We start from the raw sequence: 26,130 nt of genomic DNA on the forward strand, positions 1-26,130 counted from the left end.
GTGATGGGGAAGAGGTGGGTTTATTTAGAGAGGTACACATTCCGTAGACTGCTGGGAGCCAGCGTGAGGAATCCCGCCCATGGCAAAGGTCATGAGGAAGGAAGCCCGACAAAACACAAAGGCATGATCTGGCTTCAGGGGTTCCTCCTGGGTTTTCCTGAACATCTACCCCCCAAAACCAGAGTCTGCCTGCCTTATTGTACTGTGCTTTCCACACACCACCACCTTTCTCTGGAAAACGTTAACTTAGAGCTCCAATTAGTCTTCTGCATACGAAAAGAATGTTTCAGCTCAAACCCCTTTGATAGCTCTCTAACTTGCCTGACAGGTTCCCCTGGACTTTTTGCAGCTTGTGAACTGCTTACCGCCCCCCAACTGTGAAAGGCACAAAGCTTAAAGCATCTTAGAGATACAGAGCCTTTTCTAAAGAGCTAAAAATCATGTTGGTGATGGGTTTCACTGTTGAGTCAATGACTGCTGCCAGGCCTCCATATTCTTTATCCTTTAGGCACCTGAAAGATATTAATCAATGTAATTGGGATATAGGAATAGGAATATAGTAGTTTTGATGTTAGCAACACTAGACTTTTGAGTTAATTACTTTTCTTTGTTATATATCACTGCACTCCTCTTGTGTCCTTGCTATGTAAGAATGTAACTTTATTTAGTGCTTTCTGAGAGTGGCACCAGACTTTGGGAAGAGCAACATAAATAAGTCTTCTGGTTGACAAACTCTTACCAGAAAAGGGCCGTAAAATGTTAATTGGCCTTCTGGCCAGAAGATGATGTAAATCACCTAAGACATGTGTATACGACTAAGTATGCAGAGAGAAAGCCTGGTCTCAGTAAGAGTCAGGGCTGCTGACGCTGCATAATTTTATATTATCCATTGATCTCTATGTACAAAAAAGGTATAAAAGACCTTTCTGAACAATAGAGGAGGGGCCAGTCATTGGAAAGACTGGTTTCCCCTATGTCGTCTTTTCTTACTCTATTTTCTGGCTGAATTCCCATCTGGGGCATGGAGGCTCACCATGTCTACTTACTTGCCCCGGCTTCTAAGATCCATGAGAGAGGGAGCCCAATGCGGGGCACCCCCCTGCTATTCAAGAGGACACTGGTGGCCTAACATAGATGGTGCAAGTTCCTTGTCTTGGAACTTTATTGGTTTTCCATGTAAACCAAATTATTCAGCCTCTTTTCTCCACTAAATTTTCCTACTACACTATTTCTTCCTAATCTCTCTCTATATTTCTAATTAAATAAGTTTCCCTCACCTACTCCATCTCCCCTTTGAATTCCCTGGATCCACTGGGACAGGACCCTGGCAGTAGACAGATTGCAGTCTGGCTCAAATGGTGAGAGCACCCCCAGGGCGTGGGGTCATCTGGGGAAGTGAGAGTGACCCCGGGAGAAACACCCCCAGACAGTGTGGACTGGCTCAGAAAGTGGGGGGCAGGATGAGCCTGTAAAGAATCCTCCAGTCCAGGGGCCTCACTAGTGGTCCAGTGGTTAAGACTCCATGCTTCCAATGCAGGGGGTGTGGGGTTGAGCCCTGTTTCAGGGAACTAAGGGGCTTCCTTGGTGGCTCAGCTGGTAAAGAATCAGCCTGCAATGTGGGAGACCTGGGTTTGATCCCTGGGTTGGGAAGATCCCTGGAGAAAGGAAAGGCTTCCCACTCCAGTATTCTGGCCTGGAGAGTCGGACATGACTGAGCAACTTTCAGGGAACTAAGATCCCATATGTTTTGTGATGCAGTAAAAACAATTTTTTTAAAATCACCCAATCAAAAAAGTCCATAGTGCTCCTGGTTGAGTGCCTGCTTATTGTGAATGGTTAAATAATTTCTGCAGCTATTAAAAAATGAGGTCTCTGCACAGACAGACATAGAAGAATTTCCAGGGGTCACCAAGTAAGTAAAGCCACTCAAAGGCATGTATTTATACTATGATCTCTTAATCACGACCTCTCTTCCGTGCACACGTGTGTTTCCACATACATACGAAAGATCTGGAAGGGCAAACACCAATGTGTTAATCACGGATATCTATGGGGGAAAGACATGTTAAGGAGTGTCTGTATTTCTTACTGGACACACTTTTTACTGGCTTTTTATAGCCAGAAGCTACTACCATTATAATTTGGAAAATTCCTAGCTCATACTGTTCCTGTAAGAATTAAAGTAGATAATGAAAGTAAAATGTTGGTACTGTGCCAATATATAGTAAGCCAATAATAGTTAAAATTATTGTTTATTAGGACAATTCTATATTTCTTGAAAACTGGGAGTTTAAGAAGTGAATATGGTAGTTAAAAGATTTATTATTGATTTTTCCAGAGCTTCACATGTGGCAGCAAATTCATTTTTTTATCACAGAAATTTCCTTTTCTGCTTCCTGAAAGAGCCGTTCAACCTTACATCATTTGGGGGGCACACATAATAAAGGAAACCATGAAGTAAGTTGGTGAGGGTACTCATGCTCAGGATACGAAGCTTCTAAATCAGTGATCAACCCAGAGGCATCACTGAGCCTGTCTTCCCCATATACTCTCATCCTTGTTTCTATCAAGTGTTGGTGATACAGTATTTGTAAGTTTTATTTATTCTTTTGTGGTGCACTTGAAGGATTTTAGTTCCTCGACCAGGAATTGAACCAAGCCCTTAGCCATGGAGGTGCCAAGTCCTAACCACTGGGCTGCCAGGGAATTCCCCAAAGTAAACTTTTAAATTAACATTCATTTAGCAAGGTATAAAATTAAAATATGCACACTGGGATGAACTTTCAAAATGAACATAATCATGTGCTCACCTTCTAGTTGAAAAGATAGAAATTACCAGCACCTAGCCTCCTCCTACAGGCAGCCGCATCCTGACTTCTAATAGCACAGGTTAGTGTTGCCTGTTAAAGGGAATCACACAGTATGTACCCTTTATTGGACTTCTTTAGCTTACCATCCGTTTGTGACATGTTCCTGGTGGGTGAAGCAGTGGTCATTATTATTGCTGGACTGTTTCCCACTGTGCGCACATATGATCCAATATACCATTGGTTGTATCTGATTCGGGGCTCGTACAGAGAGTGTTGCTTTGTACATTCTTGTCTGTGTGTGCATTTCGATTTGTGTATAACCAGGAGTAGAATTTTCCATTCATATTCTATATAAATGTTTAGCTTTGGTAGATACAGTTTGGTAGTCAACTTTTCCAAAGCAGCTTTGCTAAGCTATACACTACTCACAATATATGAGACTTTTTGTTGTTCCATATCCTCACCAACAGTTGATATTTTAATGTTAGCCCATCTGATAGGATGGAACTTCTTTTTAAATTTTAAAGAACTCACTAGCACTATTGTTGTCCCCTTAAAAAAATATGAAAGTATGTTTTTGAGTATTCACAAAAGGAATGAATGATTGTCACCAAATTGTTAATAGTGATGCAATTGTGGGGTCATTTTGTTGTTTGCTTTAATACTTTTACTTTCTAAACTTGTAAAATAAACATGTTACAATAACAGAAATAATATCAAAAGTAGCTGCATTTCTGAAAGCATTTTCATTGAAACAAAAATTCAGCAATGTTACTAGATATCTCTGTAAATAGGTTCAAGGCTAAATAAGTTTGCCTTTGTTCCCAACAGGGTTGCTCGGAGACCTACAGGGCTCGTGTATCCGATGGATCTCTTATGCATGGGTACTACGCAGCAGTGTGTGTGGTTTCTGGGAGTTACAATTTCCAAAATATCCACGAATGACTCAAGGAGCTAGTATATGACAAACATTTGAAAAATGCTGGAATGGGAGATGAAAAAAATGTAATGCCTAAGAATTATTTGCCTTAAAAAAAAAAGTTTTTGGTTGAGCTGGATCTTCATTGCCATGCATGGGCTTCCCTAGCTGGGTAGGGGGCTACTCTCTAGTTTATGGCACGTGGTGGCGGGCTTCTCGTGGTGGAGCACGGGCTCAAGGCATGCAGGCTTTAGTAGTTGCAGTACTTGGTCTCAGTAGTTGTGGCTCGTGAGCTTAGTTGCTCCAAGGCATGTGGAATCTTCTGGACCAGGGATCAAACTTGTGTCCCCTGCATTGGCAGGTGGATTCTTATCCACTGGACCACCAGGGAAATCCAATTTGCCCTTTCGTAATTTACTCTTATCATAGATGGAGTGTCCATAGGCAAGTCTTCCCTGGATGACTGAACACTCTTGAGGATTTTTAATGCTGCTTAAAGTATCTTTGACTAAATGAATTTGAAGTTCTCCAGACTGTGAATCCGAGTCCAGCCCCTTTGTACTTCTATATTTCCCTCCTTACATCTGAAAGTTAACTGTTTGAGAGTCTTCTATGATTACAAGACTGGATTTCTATTATAAGGTTTAAAATCATGTAGATGGAGAGATGTCCCAGGACTCACAGGTCTAAGATCTCAAGTGTTGATGCTTTGGACTGATTCCAAAAAGCAACTTATTTTGTAACAAGGTAGGATAAAGCAGAATCAGGCTAGTTTCCAAAAGCGCTCATCAGTCACACAAATTGTGGATGCTTGTCACCGTAGTTCAACAATAAAATGTAACAATGGAAGGGTTTTACCAAGGGCCAGATTTGTTCACCAGTATTGCCAGCTCCCAAACACGCTGCCAAGTGGGCTCTCTTGCCAAGTATGTTAGCCAGCTTGGCAGTGTGACCAAAGGGTGTGGTTTGGACCAAGACAGACCTGGGTTTGAATTTCAGTTCCATCATTTATTCAGCTCTGTGGCTTTCTATGACATTTAATTTCCTCGACCGTGAAATAGGAATGCTAATAATTCTCTTAGGGTTGTTGAAAGTTAACTAATATGTGTGAAAGTGCCTGCCCAGTACTGTCCTAAACAGATAACAGGGTTCATGATAGATGGGGTCTTCCTTCTTCATAGGATCAAGCATGAGCATCGGCTGGGCTGCAGCTGGGCTTCCATAAGCGGAACATAGTCACTTTCTCCACTCAGTTTCAGTCAGTCTTCTGCCCCCACCCCCCGGTTCTTTTTTCTGGTTCCATAATCTCACTTCTTTCCCTCTTTGTACCATCCTGTTCTTCATTCCTAAAGAAGAGCAATGCTTTAATCAATATTTTCAGAAAACATTTCTATTTATTTATTTGGCTGCAGTGGGTCTTAGCTGTGGCTCCTGGAATCCTCAGTTTTTGCTGTGGCATGTGAGATCTCTAAGTTGCATCCTGTGAACTCAAGAGTTGCTTCATGGGGGGTCTAGTTCCCAGACCAGGGATGGGACCCAGGCCCCTAGCTGATAAAGTGTAAGCAACTTTCTCCTCTCTGGCATTCAACCAAGAACACTTAAAGAAACAAGACTTAAGGATCCAGGCCAAATGTCAGCATCATTGTAAGGTGGGTGAGATGTTTTGCTTTGAGGAACTTTTTGATATGCCTCAAATTCATTCTTTGAGAAGCTGCTTATTGAATACCTACCATGTGCCAGGCTTTCTAGGACTGGGTAGCTCTGTGTAATGTACCATTTACTGATCAGACTGGTCTTTCAGTTTTTCCAAACAACATTTAACCCAGAATATATTCCTTAAAGAGTTAGCATTCTTGGGTTTGCTTTGGGATTTTTCCACATTCAAACAGCACTCTCAAAGTGAAGAAGAAAGCTATTAGACAAAGGTATCAGTTACATAAGATATCTGGGTTAATCTGGGCTTAATTGTTTCAGAAATAGGGAACAGTTGCTTTTTGTTAACTGGTACACTAAACGGTGGAATGTTTTCAAAGTTCTGACTTTAAATTATCACCTTAGGTAACCTATGGGTATCTTTATTGTTCTGTTCCAGAAACCCCTCTAACTTTTGACAGTTTTCCATCTTAGATTCTTCTGGTGTAGAAGTTTCTCACATTTCCTTGCCCTGACCCCCGGCTGCCTGTGCTACTTCCATTACATTAAAAAAATATACTATAGGATATTTTAAAATATATCCTATACATTAAAAAAAATACTTTAGAACTTGACAACTCCAGCTTTAGAGTTCCTAGCTCTTCTGAAATGCAAATAGTTGATTTAGGAAAGCCACTGCTATCTCATTTCTTTAGATCTGAATCTTAGAAGCTTACTAAGTCACTGACTTTGATTCTCCAGAGATTTCTAGTGTCAATACAACATAGTGATACACACGTTGGATCACATCATGTTCTGTGGGTGAAGGTCAGGTGAATGATGGTTCCCCCAAGACAGAGTTTGGGCTTCCCTGGTGGCTCAGTGGTAAAGAATCTGCCTGCCAAGCAGGAGATGTGGGTTCAGTCTCTGGGTTGGGAAGATCCTCCAGAGAAGGAAATGGTAACTCACTCCAGTATTCTTGCCAGGGAAATCCTATGGACAGAGGAACCTGGTAGGCTACAGTCTATGGGGTCGCAAAAGAGTTGGACATGATTTAGCAACTGAATAACAACATAGATGGAGTTTGCTCAGAACAAAATGCTGTTTTGAAAGCTTGAACCTAATGTTATTCCCTTTCAAAGCCCAAGTCCAGTCTTTTAAATGATATGCTAATCACATGCTAATTAATTTTTCATATTATACAATTTAGTATTTTTTTTTAGTAGAGTATTTAAGAGGTCTGATCTATACCATCTGAAATAAGTGAAAATGTCCATTCTGTCTGTTCAAGTAATTAAAGATGTCTGTCACCAGAGGATCAGCATAGTTTGGCTTGGCCAAAACCAATCAAAATAAACTTTTTCAAAGCAAAATGTCAGACAAAAACGAACCTCCCAGCATTATTATAGGTAGAAATCAAAGACCATTAGCCTTTATCTGTCTTCCCAGTGGTGGTAATACTCAGGAATGTGGTGGTCATTAATGTTTTCCACCATCAATAAACACCTGTTATCTTTGGTGCATAAGTATCTTTTTAAAAATAAAAATATGCTTAGGAAATGCTTGGAGCAGTTGGTCTCAGAATTAGTAATCATTCTAATATTTAGGATAGAAATGCAAAAATACAAACGGCTACACTGATGGTAGCTTTCCTCTTTAACATGAGCATATACTTCTCGAGAAATATAACAAAGTAAATTACATTGAAAACAATAGTCATTATCTAGAAAATCATTTATTGGGTTTACTGAATTGTTCTTATTCTTTGCCCAGCAACTTTGTATATGTTATTGGTCTATAAAAGCTAATATGATGAGAGGAAGGGAGCGGTAACATTGCAGACGCTGAATTTTGAGTCAAATATTAACTTCTTTAAATGTCACTGAGTGAAAGCTTAGCACCTCTCCCCTCACCTCCCAACTGAACCTCAGTGTTGGAACAAGATATGATTTGAGTGGAAACTTTTGAAATTTTGCCACGTATCTCAAAGTATAGTTTTGAGTTACTCTCTTAGTAAAACTGTATTTATTGACTAACAAACCTGATGAAAGGTTTGAAACATCAGGTCAACTGTCTATTGACAAGCAAATGAATACATATAAGTTTTTTTTTAAAGTTTCTCTCAAAACTTTCAATATATTACAAAAGGTGTAAACTCAGGGCCAAGACTACATCCTCATAACCTTTTTGAATTATGAGGTCCTGAGTACCTAACATATAGTAGGCATTAATTTTTTGTATTGTCATAATAGGGGAACATAAGATCTAAGACTAAAAATGCTAAAGTAGTTAGATTACGGAAGCTACTCAGAAAGCTTGATTAAATAAAGGACTTTATTTCGACAGTTAATGGTTTTGATTTGTACAATTTTTCATTTTGTCTAGTGCTAGCTATGAGGTGGAACGTAAGTCTTTAAATGTAATGAACACATGAATAAAAAGTAGTATTACAAATGAGACAAACCTTGACCCAGAAGCTTTTTAAATTGAAATGTTGTTGATTTACAATGTTGTGTTAATTTCTGCTGTACAGCAGTGATATACATATATACATTCTTTTAAATATTCTTTTCCATTATGGTTTATCATAGGATACTGAATATAGTTCTGCGCTATACAGTAGGACCTTGTTTATCCATTCTCTATATAACAGCTTATATCTACTAATCCAACCTCCCATCCCATCACTCGCCCAAACCCCTTCCCCTTGGCAACCACAAGTCTGTTCTCTGTGAGTCTGTTTCTATTTCATAGATAAGCTCATTTGTGTCATTTTAGATTCCACACATAAATGATACATGATATTTCTCTTTCTCAGTCTGACTTCACTCAATATGACAAGGACCGTCAATGTTGCTGTAAATGGCATTATTTCAATCTTTTTTATGGCTGAGTAATATTCCACTGTATATGTGTACCACATCTTCGGTGGCTCAGATGGTAAAGAACTTGCAGGCAATGTAGGAGACCCAGGTTCGATCTCTGGATTGGGAAGATGCCCTGGAGAATGAAATGGCTACCCACTCCTGTATTCTTCCCTGGAGAATTCCACGGACAGAGGGGACTGGTGGGTTCTATGACCACAGTCCATGGTGTCACAGAGGGACACAACTGCGCAACTAACACTTTCATTTTTTCACCACGTCTTTATCCATTCCTTTGTCAATGGACATTTACGGTGTTTCCACGTCTTGGCTACTGTAAATAGTGCTGCTTGGAAATAGGGATGCATGTATCTTTTTGAATTAGTTTTGTCTGGATATATGCCCATGAGTGGGCTTCATTGTGGCTCAGCTGGTAAAGAATCTGCCTGTAATGTGGGAGACCTGGGTTCGATCCTTGGCTTGGGAATGTCCCTTGGAGAAGGGAAAGGTGTACCACTCCAGTATTCTGGCCTAGAGAATTCCATGGACTGTACAGTCCATGGGGTCACAAAGAGTCAGACTTTCACATGCCCAACAGTGGGATTGCTAAGTCATATGGTCATTCTATTTTTAGTTTTTTTAAGGAAGCGCCATACTGTCCTCTCTAGTGGTTGTACCAATTTACATTCCCACCAACAATGTAAGAGGATTTCCTTTTCTCCACATCTTCTCCAGCATTTGTTATTTGTAGAGTTTTTAACGATGGCCATTCTGACCTGTGTGAAGTGGTAGCTCCTTGCACTTTTGATCTGCACTTCTCTAATAATTAGCAATGTTGAGCACTTTTTCATGTGCTTATTGGCCAGTTTTATTTCTTCTTTGGAGAAATGTCTACTGAGGTCTTCTGTCCATTTTTAGACTGAGTTTTTTGTTGAGGAATTTGAGCTGTTTTTATATTTTGGAAATTTAAGCCCTTGTCAGTTGCTTTGTTTGCAAATATTTTCTTCCATTTTGTAGGTTGTCTCTTTGGTTTTGTTCTTTTTTTTTTTTTAATTATTGTTTTTATGGTTTCCTTTGCTCTGCAAAAGCTTGTAAGTTTGATTGGGTCTCATTTGCTTATTTTCATTTCTATTGCCTTGGGAGTCTGACCTAAGAAAACATTGGTACGATTTATGTCAGATAATGTTTTGCCTATGATCTCTCATGGAAGCTTTTTAATATGGCGATTATTGCTATGATTACTCAGTAAATGGAAGTTATTTGACAAAGTCCCAGCAGGGAATGCTGTACTGAAGTTCAATGCAATCACTTTTATCATAAATACATGTTGTTGGCTGCTTGAGGTTAAACAGGTCATTGTGTCTTCAGGAGCTGAGAAGCTTGTGATCTAGGTACTTTTTCCCATTTATTGTGAAGCTCTGCTTTAAACTGTTGATTTGCATTTCTATTCAACAGCTCCTTTATTAGTGATTTTTTTAGGTAAGTCAGTATTTTCAAGAGAATAATCTTGCTACGTTTACTAGAGGGTCAAGCTACATTTATTATAGGGTTTTCACGCTTAGAAGGCTAAAGACCTCAGTACCTCACATATGAAGCAAGTGAAAAGATGAACATGAATTTCCATTAACCCATCTGGCTTTTGAATATATGATTTTATTCATTTGAAAATTTGAGATTGAAGAGCTTTGAAAACTGAGGCTTAAGAAAAAGATATGGGTATAAATTTTATAGCTTGGCTTCTATTTAATGCATATATCTTTATTAACCTCAGGGCCCTTATTTACCCCTTTTCAAACCTGTAGAATATATGTGTACTTTGAAGAAGTAAAGACACAGTAAATACAAGGGCAAAAATCCTCAATTTAAGGAGGTGCAAGCAGAGAGGTCCATGAAGGTAAAATAACAAGGCAGGGATACTTAGCTGATCTGGCTCAGCCCAGACTAGACCCTGGTCTGATTTACAAGCTGGCACCTCAAGTTCAAGGTAAAGAAAGGCTTCACTGTTCTAGACTAAAGTCCCAGATATGCCAAACTTACATGGTCGCTAGAGAGCTAATTAAGAACAACTATGTTTAAATTATTTCCACCTTTCCGAGTTCTCCACCTCTTCAGATTCTGAAGTCAGTTGAAAGCTGTGACCCGAGACATTTTTGTTTCCCCTCGAGGGGAAACACACAGTTGGAAGTTCACAAAACACACCGTTTCTCCAGGCAGCAATAAGGTTTTCACCTTCTCAAAAAGCTCTCTTGTCCCAGCTATTTGGTGGCACGTCGCGCCCTCAAGTACTCATGTTGGATGATAGCTCCCTTTTAGCCTGTCTTTCGAGCCAGGTTATAAACGACTTGAAACCAAGGCCCGGGTTTTATCTTGAGCCCGTGGCACAGCCTGGCACAGGGTGGCACGGATTTCTCCCCAAGAGCAGGACCCGAAGTCAAGCCACTTTCGTCGGCCAGGCTGAGGTGCAAGCCATGTGTGGGTGATCTTCTTAGAAAGCTTAAAGGGCAGTGACACGGTTCCTCGGAGGTGCGCTGGGACACTGAGAGGTTACACGTGCTCCCTCTTAAAGACAGGAGGCGGCACGGCTGTGGACCGAAGAGGCTCAGAAGTGACAGATACATGCTCTCATTGTTTGGAGGAGAGGGAAGGTCACCGACGAGGCGAACCCTCACGCCGCCCGGCCTCCTTCCCCTGGAACGTTCTCGGCGCGCCCCTTTATCAGCTACGTTCCTTCAGAGCGGGTTTTTTTTCTCCAGACGGACCGGGTGTCTTTTGGGGAGAGAGAGAGAGGAGGTGGAGGAGGGGCAGGTCTGAGCGGAGGCGCCTCTCACCGCGGCGCTCCCCCGGGGCCTCGGGGCCCCTCCTCGCACCAGCGCTCTGCAACGTCCTGCCGGCGGTCACAAGCGCTCTTTAAAAAATACTTTCCCTCCGGGACGCCCCCGGCTTCTTCCGGCCCCCACCCGCGGTCCCGGGCCGAGGAGCACCCCGCTTCGCCCGCCGGTCTAGAGGAAACGGCAAGCTTGGCGGATTCAAAACCGAGCCGAGGCCAAGTCGACCCTAATCCTCTGCCGCCCTCAGGTGACCCTTGACAGCAGCCCCTGTGCAGCCTTCAAACCGAAAACCCCCTCAGAGACACCACACCACACACACACACTCACACACGCACACACAACAAAAACCCCAAGTCTTCCCTTCGGTTGCTACCCGCAATGACGTTTCCCCCCCTCGGGTCCCGCCCCTCCGGGGGGGCTTGGAATTTTGGGATAGGCCGAGAGGCTTGGCGACAGGGCCCCGATTGGGCGCCGCGGCGTGAGTGACAGCGGGGCAGGCCGCTCGCCCGCCCTCTCCCCGCCGGCCTTCCCCAGCCCTCCCTGGGTGCGAGTGTGTGTGCGGTGTTATGCCGGACAGGAGGGAGGCGACCGCGGCCGCGGCGGCTCCGCTTATTGTCCGTCTCGGCGAGGGGCTGTGAGGAAGTCGGGCTGCTGCTACGCGGCCGACATACGCAGCTTCGGCTTCAGCGGCGACCTCGCTCCAGCTCCCCGAGGGGCGGCCTCCGCGGAGCCGGTGGAGAGACAGGGCGCCGCCGCCGCGTCCCCGGCGCCGCCGCCGCCGCCGCGTCCGGACGCCCGACTGCCGGCCGCGCTCGCCGCCCGCACTCGGGGCCTCGGCCCGGCGGGGAGGAGGCCGCGCCGCCGCCCACCGCCGGCCTCGGCGCTTCCTGCTCCGGCGCCGCCTCCTCAGGGCCGCGCTAGGCCCGGGCGCCGCGGCCGCGCGCCTCGAGTTTGAGGGCGGCGGGCGGCGCGGCCTCCTCAGCGGGCTCGGCCGGGCGTCCGCCCCGGGCTTGGCGATGGGGCGCGCGGGGCGGCGCCGCTAGGAGCGCGGCGGGCGCGCGGTCGGTGCGGAGCGGAGCGGGGGGCCGGGCGGCCGGCGGGCGGCGGAGCGGCGGCCTCGGGCCCGGAGCGGAGGAGGCGCGCCATGGCCAAGGCGGGCGGCGGCGGCGGCGGCGTGGGAGCCGGCGGCCACGGGGCGCTGACCTGGGTGGTGAGTGGGGCGGCGGGGCGGGCGGGGGTCCGGGCCGCGGCATTGTTCCCCGCCCGCGGCGCCGGGGGTGGCGGGGAGGAGGGTCCCCGCCCGGCCGGAGGAGGGCGGGAGGACAGGGAAACCCGGCCTCCCGGACGCGCGCCCCGTCGGGGCGGCTGCCAGCCGAACCCCCGCCCGCCCCTTTCTTTCTTCTCTGCCTCGGCGGAGGTTCGAGCGTGCAACGCGCACCTGAAACTTGGGGCGACTAGCTGTCCGTCAGCAGCGCCCGGAGCCCCGTCTCTGCTCCTCCCCGGGGCTCCGGGCCTGGGGGCGAGGGGCGGCAGTGGTGCGTGTGTGTCCGGGTCCTGAGATGTGTCCTGAGAGCCACCGGAGAGGCGCCCGGCCGCGAATGTGTGTGTGTGCGCGCGCGCGCGCGGGTGTCTGTGTTGTAAATGCTGAAGGGCGTCTGACGCCCTCCTCTCGGAGGAGAAAGGGTTTGGCCGGGGCACTCGGCTCGGGCCAGTTCCCTTCGGTCCCGAGAGGCTCGCCGGGTGGAAAGCGCGTTCAGGATGCCTTCCGCCGCAGTGAATGTTACGGTGTAGGGCGTCCATCTGTCACAGCGGGATTATTAAAAGAAGCGCTTACCTGTGTCAGCATAGCAGGCCAGACGGGTGGGGGCTGCGCGGGGAGTGTTGGAGAGGTGACCCGAGTGGTTCGACCTGGAGTTGAAGGCTTGAGGCGGCGCTCAGTTCCTGCTGGCAAAGTAGTAGAGCAGGGAAGACCTTAGAGGGATCCGATTCCCACGGCAGATCGATAATTCATCCGCATTTCACTTGCTCAGCACCGAGTTCAGACCAGGGTCACTTCCTATACACACACAGCCCAGCTCAGCCAACTGGCTGTGTATCCAGGAGAAAAATAAAAAGCGTTCCGTTTTCCCAGGGACTTTTTCGGGGAACCTTCCCTTTTGCAAAACACCTAAGGAAACTTTCGTATTGGCGTGTTTTTTGTTTTTTTTTTTGAAAGTTCTTCGTTGGTTTTTTTTTTTTTTTTTGATTGGGTGAGGGTTAGGTGAGGTGAATAGCACTTTTGCTATATTGACAAGCATTCCTTGTAAAAAGGATGTTACTGATAACAGGAAACTATATATTTATGTTTGCATGCCAACGTGCAGACTGTTATTGCTGGATCTCACCGAACTTTGCATGTTTTACTTCAGTAATGTATAGTATGCATGAATAGACTAGACCCAGGAAAGAGAAAGTGTTGATAATAAAATAAGTTAGCCATCCCTGTGAGCATAGGGGTTGGGGGCCTTTTGCCCTTGTTACTAAAATCAAACAACTTCTGAAAATAACAACACTTCTATGTTGGCCAGATGGTTCTCATTCGTTGTTTGGAACTGTTGAGGCCCGATCAGTGTTTCCTCTTAGAACTGCTGATTCTCTGTAATGGTAAATATTTTGCTCCAAGATTGAATTGGTTAGCTCTAACAGTTAAAAGCAGCATTTTGTTTACTGTTAGTTAATTTTGTAGATGTTTAAATGACCACTTTTTCATTCATGCTCAATGGAAAAATTTCTTTTCATTCATATAAAAAGTTTGATGAAACTTAGAGGATATCATTCAAAATCAGAAAAATTCATTTAAAACTAAAGTTGACTTACTGATTAAATATTTTCTCATTATAAAAAGTATTAAGGGAAATAGAGTAAAATTAAAGTAAAAATCACTTACTCTTTTATTGATAAATTATTTCCTCCTGTTGAATTAGAAGTTTATTAAAAAGGTGATCACTCCGTAAGTTCACTTTAAGATTTGATGCTTGCTCTAAATTTAAGTTGGATTATGTGGGCATCTTTATGTCCATAATACACATCATTGACCGTAGGCCATAGTGGTCATAGTTAAATTTTATTGGGGGCAATGTAGGGAAGTGGTTGTGAGCATGGACTTTGTCAGATTGAGGTAGATTTGGAACTCATGTCTTTAACTGTCACTGAGACTTTGCAGAAAGGGGCCTAATCTTTCTAAACCTATTTCTTCATCTGTAAAATAAGGTTGCATTGATAATTAAATGAGACAGTATATGTAGCACATTGCTGAGCTTAATAAATGTTTGCCTTTGTCAGTGAAGCTCAAGAAGCACACATTAAGAAATGTAAAGTTGCTTTCACACAGAGTATCTTTGAGCCAGAGTGAAAGCATTTTATTTCTTTGCAAGAGTTCAGGGATTTGTTGTGGAGGTCATCTATTTCTGAAGATGGTTAATTTTGCTTGCTTTATTGAAACATGTTATGTTGCTACCTCTTTGTGGGTAACAGGAAGAAATAAAAATGGAATCAGTCCCTGATACTGTGGTTCTTTTCAGGGAGCTGGGGGTGTGGCAACGCCAAGGGTTGGGATGTGTGCTGCCAGGCAGTGTGAACATGGTCAAACTTCACCGAAGTTTACATTTCAGTATCTGAAACCACAAAGCACAGTGGTTGAACATTATTAATTTCTTTTAATAGTGCGCTGGGTTTACGTTTGATTTACAGTATCTTAAGATTTTTTTTTAAATTAATAAGTGACAAACATAAGTACTATAGTAGAACTATTTTGAGTAAAAATTGACAACAGCTGTGAAGGCTTCTCTGAAGCAAACAGAATTTCTTGAATTAATTTTTAGTTTGTAAAGTTTGATTTGTAGACTAATAATCTATTTCATTCAGTCTTTAATCATGTTTAAGTGGTTGCAAAAAATAAATGTATGGAAATATTAGAATACAGTTAATCTCTTTACGAATATTCATCTTTTCCCAGTACTACTGTAACTTGGTAGGTTAAAAAGAACATTAGCATGGAAAATATTAGGCCTATACAATTATGATGGCCAGAATGATGCAGAGGCTCATCAAGCTTCAGTGGTCATCAGCTCAAGGCCACTCACCTTTCCCTTTCTCATAATTTGAAGCAAAGCAAATCCACTTTATTTGTAAATATTTCAGTATTTCTAAAATGTAAGTTTCTTAAGTATAAAATTACTGTTAACCATGGAGTTTATAAAAATAAAATTGAAATATAAAACTTTTTTGACCAAGAATATTTCTAGTTTAGGAAACATGACTGTGTATATAAATAGTTTAAATATTTGTATTAAAAATTTTGCTTTCGTGGCTAATTTTTTAAGTCTAAACTTCTCAACCAGACTTTCAAGTCAATTTTTTATAAACTATGTTCCAATTGACATTTATTCCATATTGTCATGGATGGAGGAGCCTGGCAGGCTTCAGTCCATGGGGTCGCTAAGAGTCCAACACGACTGAGCGACTTCACTTTCAATTTTCACTTTCGTGCATTGGAGAAGGAAATGGCAACCCACTCCAGTGTTCTTGCCTAGAGAATCCCAGGGACGGGGGAGCCTGGTGGGTTGCCGTCTATGGGGTCGCACAGAGTCAGACACGACTGAGGCGACTTAGCAGCAGCAGCAGTCCTCATAGTTAGATTTAGCTCTTCACTTGTACCCTGGGCATCACGCTTGTTTTTGTCACTTTGTGTTCTTGTCTTCCAATAGGACTGCCTCTTGCTCTTCTCTTTACCAGGCTAAATAACACTTGAAGGCTAGTTCAAAGTCTCATCAAAGTTTTGTTACCCTTATGGATCATAAAACATAAATGTTCTTTTTAATGTAACTTTCACGGTGTGATACTTTTGTTTTAACAATTAGATTATCAGCTCTTAAAGTCAGAGACCATGTATCCTTTATAGTTTTTAGCAATAAGCTGGATACTTAGTCCAAACTTAGTTATTGTTAACCAATTAGATAGTTACATTCTAACTTCTGAAAAGTCTTCTGCCCCTAGGACAAGTGATGAGGTTGCAATGTTCTTTAGATACATTCTCAAGTAACTAATTGCAGTATTTAGAAACAGTTTTTATAGACTGTTCTAACTTTTCTGAATACAACTGTGTTTACCAGTAGTTTCAGATACATTAATACTGGTAGCAACAGTTGCATTTTACTAAGTATGTTAAAAAAAAAAAAAAAACCTCTTCTGTATTTTAAAAAATCTTAATGTAAATAGGACCCAGTTTTAAAGAAGAGGGGAGATCAGTAAAATTATAGCCATTTCCAGAGATGGAAACAAGCTTACAGATTAGGTAACAAAATGTGTGTTACATGGCTAAGGCAAAGGTGGTATTTAAACCAGCCCTATGGGCTTCCCTCATAGCTCAGTTGGTCCTTCATAGCTCACTTGGTAAAGAATCTGCCTGCAATGCAGGAGGCCCTGGTTCAATTCCTGGGTCAGGAAGATCTGCTGGAGAAAGGGACAGGCTACCCACTCCAGTATTCTTGGGCTTCCCTGGTGGCTCAGCTGATAAAAAATCTGCCCGCCATGCGGGAGACTTGGGTTTGATCCCTGGGTTGGGAAGATCCCCTGGAGAAGGGAAAGGCTACCCACTCCAGTATTCTGGCCTGGAGAATTCCATGGACTGTACAGTCCATGGGGTTGCAAAGAATCAGACACGACTGAGCAACTTTCACTTCACTTTCACTATTTTCTTAACCATCCTTTACACATTCCCCTGCTTAAAAAGTTACAACCAAAGCAGTTTGTCTTTGAGATGATGATATCACAAGGTAAAAACAGAAAAGCCTCCTGAGGAATATGTGTATACCTCTTTCTAATAACCTTTCTTTTTCTTTCACATGAAAGACTAGGGAGTACACTTCCTTTTCAAGGTATATGTATTTTGAATAATATTGTAAGCATGATGCCTTTTAAGAATATGGGCTACAAAATCATACTACCTGGTTTCATAACTCAGCTTTTTCCATACTAACTTTGTTAGCTTAAACTCTTCAAACCTCAGTTTCCTTGCTGTAAAAAGGGAATAATTATTAGTAGTGTCTACTTCCTGGAACTTTTATGAGGCTTGAGAGTATTCATTTAATTCCTGCAATACTTTTCATACAGTAAACTCTTGGATGAGTGCCCGTGTGTGCATATGTGTGCGCGTGCACACACACACACACACACACTTGTATTCCCCTTCTTTATATTAAAAAAAAATCCAGTGAGTAGTATTTTCATTTTTGAGTCAGAGAAAATTTTTGTATTGTGAAATGATCGTCACAATGAGTCTAGTTAGTATCACCGTACATAGTTACATATTTTTTTCCTTGTGATGAAAATTTTTAAACCTACTCTTAACAACACAGTATTATTAACTATACAACATGGTGCTGTTAACTATAGTTGCCTTTCTGTACATTACATCCCAGGGCTTAGTTATTTTATAACTGGAAGTTTGTACTTTTTGACCACCTTCACCTATTCCCCTCCCCGCCCTCAACTCTGGCAACCACTAATTTGTTCTCTGTATCTGTGAATAAATAGATACAGATTGGTTTTTTGTTTTGCTTTAGATTCCAAATATAAGTAAGATTGTACAGTATTTTTGTCTTTCTCTGACTTATTTCACTAAATGCAAATCCTCTTTAAATCTACCCATGTTGGTCCAAATGCCAAGATTTCATTCTTTTTTATGACTGAATAATATTCCACTGTATATAAACACCACATTTTCTTTATCCATTCATTCACTGATGGACATTTATGTTGCTTCCTTGTCTTAGCTTTTGTAAACAATGCTGCAGTGAACCTGGGGGTGCATATATCTTTGCAAATTAGTGTTTTCATTTTCCTTATGTAAATACCCAGGAGTGGAGTTGCTGGATCATATGGTAATTCTATTTTAAATTTTCTCAGGGACTTTCATGTTATTTTAGATAGTGACTACACCAGTGTACAGAATGTACACCAATGTACACAAGGGTTCCTTTTCTCCACATTCTGCCAATACTCGTTATTTCAATAATAAGCATTCTAACAGGTATGAAGTAGTGTTTCACTGTGGTTTTGATTTGCATTTCCCTGAGATTAGTGGTGTTGAGCACCTTTCATATACCTGTTGGCCATGTGTCATCTTTGGAAAAATGTCTATATCTGCTGCCCAGTTTTTAATGAATCTATTTTTTGCTCTTGAGTTGTGTGAATTCTTTATCTATTTTGAATATTAACTCTATCAGGTATATGGTTTTCTCCCAGTCAATGATTTGCCTTCTAAGTTCGATGGTTTTCCTTTGCTGTGCAGAGCTTTCTAGTGTGTTGTGGTCTTACACGTTTATTTTTGCTTTGGGGGTCAAGTAAAAAAACCATCGCCTAGACTGGTGTCACAGCGTGTACTCCTGGCTTTCTTCCAGGACTTTTATGGTTTCAGGTCTTACATTCAAGTCTTTAATCATCTTGTGTTATTTTTTCGTATGGTGTAAGATAGGGGTCCAGTTTCATTTTTTTGCATGTGGCTGTCCTTTTTTTTTTAACCCCAGTTATTTGCAATTTTATTTTTGGCTGCGCTGGGTCTTCGTTACTGTGAGCGGAGGCTCCTCTCGTTGCTGTGTGGCTTCTCCTTGTGGTGGCCTCTCTTGTTGTGGAGCATGGGCTCTGGGGTGCCTTGGGCTTCAGCAGCTGTGGGTCCTGGGCTCTAGAGCACAGGCTCAGTAGTTGTGGCTAATGGGCTTACTTGTTCTGTGGCATGTGGGATCTTCCCAGATCAGGGATCAAACCCTTGTCTCCTGCGCTGGCAGGCAGATTCCTTACCACTGAGCCACCAGGGAAGTCCCTCAACACCACTTCTTGAAGAGACTGTCCTTTTCCCAGTGTACATTCTTGCCAACTTTGTCGTAAAGTAATTGCCCATTTAGGCGTGTGTTTATTTCTGGGGTCTGTTCTGTTCCACTGATTTGTCTTTCTTTTTTTTTTAATGCTATTACCACACTGTGCTGATTACTATATTACTTTGTAAATAAGTAATACAGTTAGTTTTTGTTTCTTTTTTTGCCTGAGCCGTAGGGTGTGTGGCAGCTTAGTTCCCCTGCACTGGGAGTGCAGAGTCATAACCACTGGGCTGCCAGGCAGAAGTGAAAGTTGGTCACTCAGTCAAGTCCAGCTCTTTGCGGCCCCATGGACTGCAGCCCACCCGCCTCCTCTGTCCATGGGATTCTCCAGGCAAGAACACTGGAGTGGGTTGCCATTTCCTTCTCCAGGGGATCTTCCCGACCCAGGGATCGAACCTGGGTCTCCTGCACTGCAGGCAGATGCTTTACCAGCTGAGCTACCGGGGAAGCCCCCAGGAAATCCCTATAATAGAGTTTTGAATCTGGGTATGTGATGCTCCAGCTTTGTCCCTTTTCAAGATTGCTTGGGCAGTTCAGTTATGTGGTTCCATATATATTTTAAGATTCTTTATTCTATTTCTGTGAAAAGTGTTGGAATGTTGATATGAGTTACATTGAATCTGCAAGATTGCCTTGGGAAATTGGACATTTTAGCAGTATTAATTCTTCTATTCCATGAACATAGAATTTCTTTCCATTGATTTTTGTCTTCAATTTCTTTAATCAGTGTCTTAACAGTTTTCAATATTGAGGTCTTTTTCCTCCTTGTTTAAATTTATTCCTCGGGAGGGACTTACCTGGCCCTCCAGTGATTACGACTCCAGAGTCCCACTGCAGGGGGTGTGGGTTCGGTCCCTGGTTGGGAAACTAAGGTCCTGCACGTACTGCGCAGAGTGTGCGTGATATATATGTATACCATATTATCATGTGATATAGATTATTATAGATTATGTATAACAGAGATATATTCCTGGTATTTTAATTTTTGTTGTTCCCATTATAAGTGGGATTGTTTTCTCAATTCCTGACAGTTCACTGGTAGTTTACAGAAACAGAGTGGATTTTTGATTTTGTATCTAACAGCTTTCCTAAATTTGTTTGTTAGTTCTAATAATTTTACAGTGGAGTCTTTAGGGTTTTCTCTACATAATATCATTTCCTCTTCAATTAGTGACAATTTTACTTCTTCCTGATTTGGATTCTTTTTAGAGAAAGTATGTTTTATTTTCACTGTGGACATTTAAGCATTTCTTATGATATTAAAGTATCCCTCATCTTCTGACTTCTCTCCTGTCCCTTGGTTTGGGAGGGCATTTCTGGAGATACATTGTGATATTTGTTTTTATTAATGGTGGGTAGATAGCATGGCCCTCTCCATGGTTATTATGGGTGAGGGTTATATGGGTGATAAAATGAATTATCAAAGCCTGGCAGCCTTGAGGGAAAGAAGAGGAGACGCTATTAAGTTGTGATATGGACGCTGAGGGAGTCTGTAGAAGATATAGGAGGCTTGTTGCTAAGCTTTTGCTGGTCCACCTCCTGTTGGCTTGGTGATGGTAAGATTTCTCTGCCTCTAACCCACTCCAGTGTTCTTGCCTGGAGAATCCCAGGGATGGGGGAGCCTGGTGGGCTGCCATCTGTGGGGTCGCACAGAGGCTGACACGACTGAAGCGGCTTAGCAGCAGCAGCAGTGTGAAAGAATGGTTCAGTTCCTTTTTTTTGCACCAACTGGCAAACCATCTCCTTTCCCCTCTTTGGCAGCAGTTGTTTCTCCCACAGAAAAACAAACTATGAGTGATTGCCCCAAATTGCTGTGTATCAGGTGACCACTCTGTAAATGGAAGAATCTTTCTTTTTACAGAATGATCTTGGTACATACTTTCTGAAATTAAGAGTTTGTTTTATTGAAAATTTTTCCTTTCTAGTACTTGAGAAATATTCTTGATAAAGGTTGTATCTTTGATAATTATTAAATCTATATTGTTTTATTAGAAGTTAGCAATGCTGCAAAAATGCTATAAATATATTAATATTTTAAAACAGATTTTTATGTATTTTGACATTCTCATTATAATTTAAAAATTCTCAATGCATTAGTGCATTGTTTAACATGGCAGTCAGCTTTTGAACTTTAGAAAGTCAGTTATGGCATCATCATATGTATAAACCACAAGTGATTAATCACAAATCAAAATTGTAGATATATGGAGAATGTTTTAACATGGGTTTTCTTTGCACTTTCATTGTCTTTAGCTATATGTGGGAGTAAAAATGTTGCCCTCAGTGCTTAGATTCCATTATTTACTGCTATAGTGCTGCTGCTACTGCTGCTGCTAGGTCGCTTCAGTCGTGTCCGACTCTGTGCGACCCCATAGATGGGGGCCCACTGTCTCTGGGATTCTCCAGGCAAGAACACTGGAGTGGGTTGCCATTTCCTTCTCCAATGCATGAAAGTGAAAAGCGAAAGTGAAGTCGCTCAGTTGTGCCTGACTCTTAGCGACCCCATGAACTGCAGGCTACCAGGCTCCTCCATCCATGGGATTTTCCAGGCAAGAGTACTGGAGTGGGGTGCCATTGCCTTCTCTGATTTACTGCTATAAATAGTTTTATTTGTCCACACAAAGACAATAAAATAAATTACAGATAAACTTAACTCCTAAGATTTCAATTTTATCAAACCCTAAAGAAAATTTATTCAGAATGCTCTTGGTTGTTGATTATTTTCGAGGGCATACTGTTAATTTTTATTCAATGTGAAATACTTAGTGTAGTTACTATAGTATAAGATATTATAAAACAATACTTTACATAGTACAAATACTGTGAGCATACAGGATAAGAAAAGGTTGAATCATTTTTTAATCTGAAGACCCCTTGTTTTCAGTGTCGAAAATAAGGCTAATTCTCTTAGCCTATAGGTATTGAAGGGGCTTCCCAGGCAGCACAGTGGTAAAGAACCTGCCCGCCAATGCAGGAGATGTAAGAAACACAGGTTTGATCCCTGGGTCTGGAAGATCCCCTGGAGTAGGAAATGGCAACCCACTCCAGTATTCTTGTCTGGAGAATTCCATGGACAGAGGAGCCCGGTGGGCTACAGTCCATGGGGTTGCAGAGAGTCGGAAATGACTGAAGTGACTCTGCATGCATAGGTATCGAATATGTATCATTCTCCTTTTCATGTGTGGATTGAGAGTACTTTTTATAAATGTAGGTGTGAGCTTGCTGGACTATTTTTGTTGAAGCTAATTTCTTGATCTTTTTTCTGAATATTATCAGCAACAGTGTTTAAACTGAATTTCTACTCAGAGTGACTTTCTTTTTAAGAGCTTGAGATAGTGGTAATAATTACTGTGGGGAAAGTGATCAATGAACTTTTTTCATTTAACTTCTCTGTTCTCAGGCTAAGGATGTTGTATTTACATCTGTTTGTTCAAGGGATCAGGTCATCCCATTAAAGTGTATGGAGTTGCCCTCTCTTTCCTTCTCAGATTTTGATTTTTAGTGGCTTGGACAATATTCAAGGGGCAACTTTCTAATAATAAACAGGAGCTGCTAGAGACCATTAATCCAGGCTTCTCTCAGAAAAGCTGACAGACCGCTCAGGGGAGAGCCTCCTGGGTTTACTGCCTGGAGTCAGTGAGCAGTGCAGGCTGCTGTTTGTGGAGGGTAGGAAGGTACAGATAGGTCCGACCGCGGTGTGGACCCCGTTGCCGGGACCCCTGGGCTTGCTTGTTCTGGCTTCTCTTACCTTTTTGCCTAGATCCTGGTGAGAAAGTGGGGGCTGCGGAAGCAGTAAGTAGGACAGACAGTGCCTCTAGAAGAAAGAGACACCTTCAGCATTGCTCTCGCTTAACTGTGTCTCCATATACATGGATTAATAAGCTTTTGAAGGCTGTAATATATGCTCACTGTAGATTAGAAAATGTCTACCAGGAGAGAAAATGAAAAGCTTTTCTACTTCTCACTAGTAATTTTTGTGGATATTCTGTTGAGTATATTTCATATTTTCCCTAGACATGTACATATTGTGTATGATTTTTTTCTGATGAAAATGGACTCATATTTTTTAATATGTTTTTGTAATTTTATTCTCTAAACACTATAGTTTTATTAAAAAGCAATTTGTTTATGGCTGTGCAGGATTTTCTCTAGTTGCTACGAGCGAGGGCTACTCTCTAGCTGTGGTGTGCAAGCTTCTGATTGTGGTAGCTTCTGTGGTTGCAGAGCACACCCTCTAGGGCATAAGGGCTCAGGAGTTGTGGCTTGCAGGCTTAGTTTTATTCCATGGCATGAGGGAGCTTCCCAGACCAGGGATCAAACCCATGTCTCCTGCACTGGCAGGCAAATTCTTTACCACTGAGCCATCAGGGATGCCCTAACAGTATAGTTTTAATAAGCTACTGATTTAAAAATACTTGATTATGTACAATTTCATATAAAAGTTATAGTAAGAGAAATTTATAATTAACATACTTATTTTTTGGTATAAGCAATTAAGTATTTACTCAATGAAATAGTCAGGTTTAAACGTTTACATGAAGTTTTGAAATTTAAAATCTTCATTGTGAATTGATTTGAAATATTTACAAGCCATCTGTTTTATTGTGATATTCTATAGATAATGTGTATTTCTTAATGCTTTTCACTACTTTAGATAGAATGATACCTTTTTTCCTTTCCTCAGCATCTGTTGTATGATATTTAGGAAGAAATATTTTGGCATAAAATGCTTTAAGTATATCATCACACTTATTTTTTAATATTTATGTATTATTCCTCTGGAAAATTGCAAATAATAATCTGACAAAGGCGACTGCTTTTTGTATAGTCTCTGACTTTTGAGAGTTTATTCTAGCAAAAATGACAACTTTTTGAAATTGATAGGGATCTGGTAGGTGCAAACCAAACATTCCCTATTCTCATGCACCCACTTGGGTGGACAAGTGAGGTAGGTTTCACCCTGTTTTCCATACCTGCGTGCCGCTTTGCGTGTCTGTGTGCATGCTAAGTTGCTTCAGTCAGGTCTGACTCTTTGTGATCCTCTGGGCTGTATCTCAGTGTTATCAGGGCCAAATGCAGAGCCCAGATTAGCTAACCCTGGGCCTTTGTGAGAGTCTAATCTTACAAATGTTTTCTTTGTGGTGGGATTTGTTTTGGAAGAGTAGCCTGAGATACGAAAGCCTTACTTGCATGGTTATTATAAGTTCCATATAACTTTATACCAAAATTGCAAACAGTTCTAAGTTAATGGTAAGAGGTTACTGTTATCCACCTTTGAATGCATGGTATTTATTATTCTTAAGCACTTAAAGAATGTGATCTTAGTAATTATGATATTCTAACTATTCTGAGGATCCATTAATATAATCAGTTATGTTTTTATTGTTAAATTAATTGCTATGAATTATCTAAAAAAGCGAGGAACATCATTGAGATTTGGAGACTGACATTGTAGAAATATAGTTCATTTTTCTGGCCCACTAGTTCATCATCCAACTAACTTGACATAAACAGAATATGAAGACTATGAAATAATTATTATGTCCAAAGCTATTTTTAATTGACTCTGAGCAGTGTTAATGGGTAACCATATAAATCAAAGAATATGTAAGAAAATCTCTTTAGTTTTATGTAAAATTTATGGCAATCAAAGATTATAATTGATGCTTGGATTTCCATAGGTTTTGTTTGTTAAAAGCTTGCTAAGGTTAGGTCTACTCAGAGGTCATGTATTTTGATTTTTAAATGTACATTTGCCGTGCTTTTAAAAATAATAACTTTAAAGATGATGGTATGGATATGTTTAAGTCTCAAATTGAAGTGGTGTGTTGCTTGCTTGTTGAAATGCACAAAATCTCTCCATCTCCCGTTGTTTGTTTTCTGTTTCATTTCTACTAAAATTCAAAGACCTATGAAAATATCTCATTGTGTCTTGAGTTACTTTGGGACTCAAAAAGATAGGCCATCATAATAACTCTCTCTTACTGAGATATCTAATTTGTCAGCATTAGGGAGTTCTAGAAGGAGAAAGATGTTTTCCTTGCTGCTATTAAAAAAAAACAGGGAAATCTGCAGCCTGCAGAAATTTTTTTTTTTAAATCCCTATCTGCTGTAAGTGTTAGAATTACAACTTCTGCCTCCATGGAATTGGCAAAGAAGAGAATTACATACATAGGCTACTATTTCTGGCCCCCCTTTACTGTAGTCTTCAGTGGCTTAATGGGGGGGAACTTGTATCTGTGAGCTTTTGGGACCCCTGCTGTCAGCCAGGTTCAGTCCTTGCCAGCCTATAACCTGATAAGAACAGACATTCCTTGGAAAGTTTTTAAAAACTAATTACTGAGCTGACTTTGGGCAGTGCTGGGTCATCACGGCGGCGTGGAGGGCCTGTGCTGTTCTCTAGCTGCAGCGGGCGGCTCCGCACCACACGGGCTTCTCTTCTGCAGCACTGGGATTAGCTGCTCTGCGGGATGTGGGATCTTCTGGACCAGGGATCAAACCCGTGTCCCCTGCATTGGCAAGTGAATTCTTAACCTGGGACTACCTGGCAAGTCCTTCCCAGGGAAAGTTTTGAGGACTGCAACATTAATCTGGTATCTTATAGAATTGGGAAATATTTATTTCTTGATTGAATAGTTGTTGGCTGTTCTAGCAGCTCTGGTGTCTATGTTGACCTACTTTCTGGGTTCGGTCAAAACTTCAGTTTCACACTATATTACAAAAGAACTAAACTGTCAGTGAATAGACCTGTGTTCTTTCTGTTGTTTAGTTGCTAAGTCATGTCCGACTCTTGGCGACCCCATGGACTGCAGCGTGCCAGGCTTCCCTGTCCTTCACTGTCTCCCAGAGCTTGCTCAAACTCACGTCCATTGAGTCAGTGATTCTATCCAACCATCTCATTCTTTGTCACCCCCTTCTCCTCCGGCCCTCAATCTTTCCCAGCATCAGCGTCTTTTCCAGTGAGTCGACTCTTTGCATCATATGGCTAAGTATTAGAGCATCACCATCAGTCCTTCTAATGAATATTCAGGGTTGATTTTTTAAAATAACGTAATAAAAATGAGCCTGAAGGATAGGTTTTCTCTTTAACAACAAAATAATGTCATGTGTCCATATACATTTTAGTTTACCCTTTGGTAGGTTATTTAAATTTGATTTTTTGGT

The 26,130-nt window shown here is 41.8% G+C and overlaps 1 protein-coding gene, 1 long non-coding RNA gene and 1 other non-coding gene across 10 annotated transcripts in view; 1 reads left to right on the plus strand and 2 right to left on the minus strand.

The window, feature by feature from the left end:
* TOP2B (DNA topoisomerase II beta) overlaps nt 1-26,130 on the plus strand; it is a 96,165-nt gene that overhangs the window by 21,980 nt on the left and 48,055 nt on the right. For 6 of the 8 annotated variants that reach the window (XM_060407101.1, XM_060407102.1, XM_027962625.3 and 3 more), the window contains exon 1: nt 11,606-12,263. The exons of 1 other annotated variant lie outside the window; for it this stretch is intronic. In XM_060407101.1, the coding sequence (XP_060263084.1) occupies nt 12,198-12,263 (66 nt within the window). In that variant the 5' untranslated portion in view covers nt 11,606-12,197. Of the gene's footprint in view, nt 1-11,605; nt 25,926-26,130 lie in introns of those variants that run through there. One more of the 8 variants, XM_060407105.1, reaches the window with a different exon arrangement.
* Nucleotides 5-13,012, minus strand: LOC132658706 (uncharacterized). The gene is made up of 2 exons (XR_009598652.1): nt 12,888-13,012; nt 5-5,075 (listed from the first exon to the last, which is right to left on the minus strand). It is a non-coding gene; the product is annotated as an uncharacterized LOC132658706 (long non-coding RNA).
* On the minus strand, nt 19,341-19,413 carry TRNAC-GCA (transfer RNA cysteine (anticodon GCA)). Its single transcript has one exon. It is a non-coding gene; the product is annotated as a tRNA-Cys (tRNA).

This window comes from Ovis aries, chromosome 26 (genome assembly GCF_016772045.2).
Source record: "Ovis aries strain OAR_USU_Benz2616 breed Rambouillet chromosome 26, ARS-UI_Ramb_v3.0, whole genome shotgun sequence".
Taxonomy (NCBI): domain Eukaryota; kingdom Metazoa; phylum Chordata; class Mammalia; order Artiodactyla; family Bovidae; genus Ovis; species Ovis aries.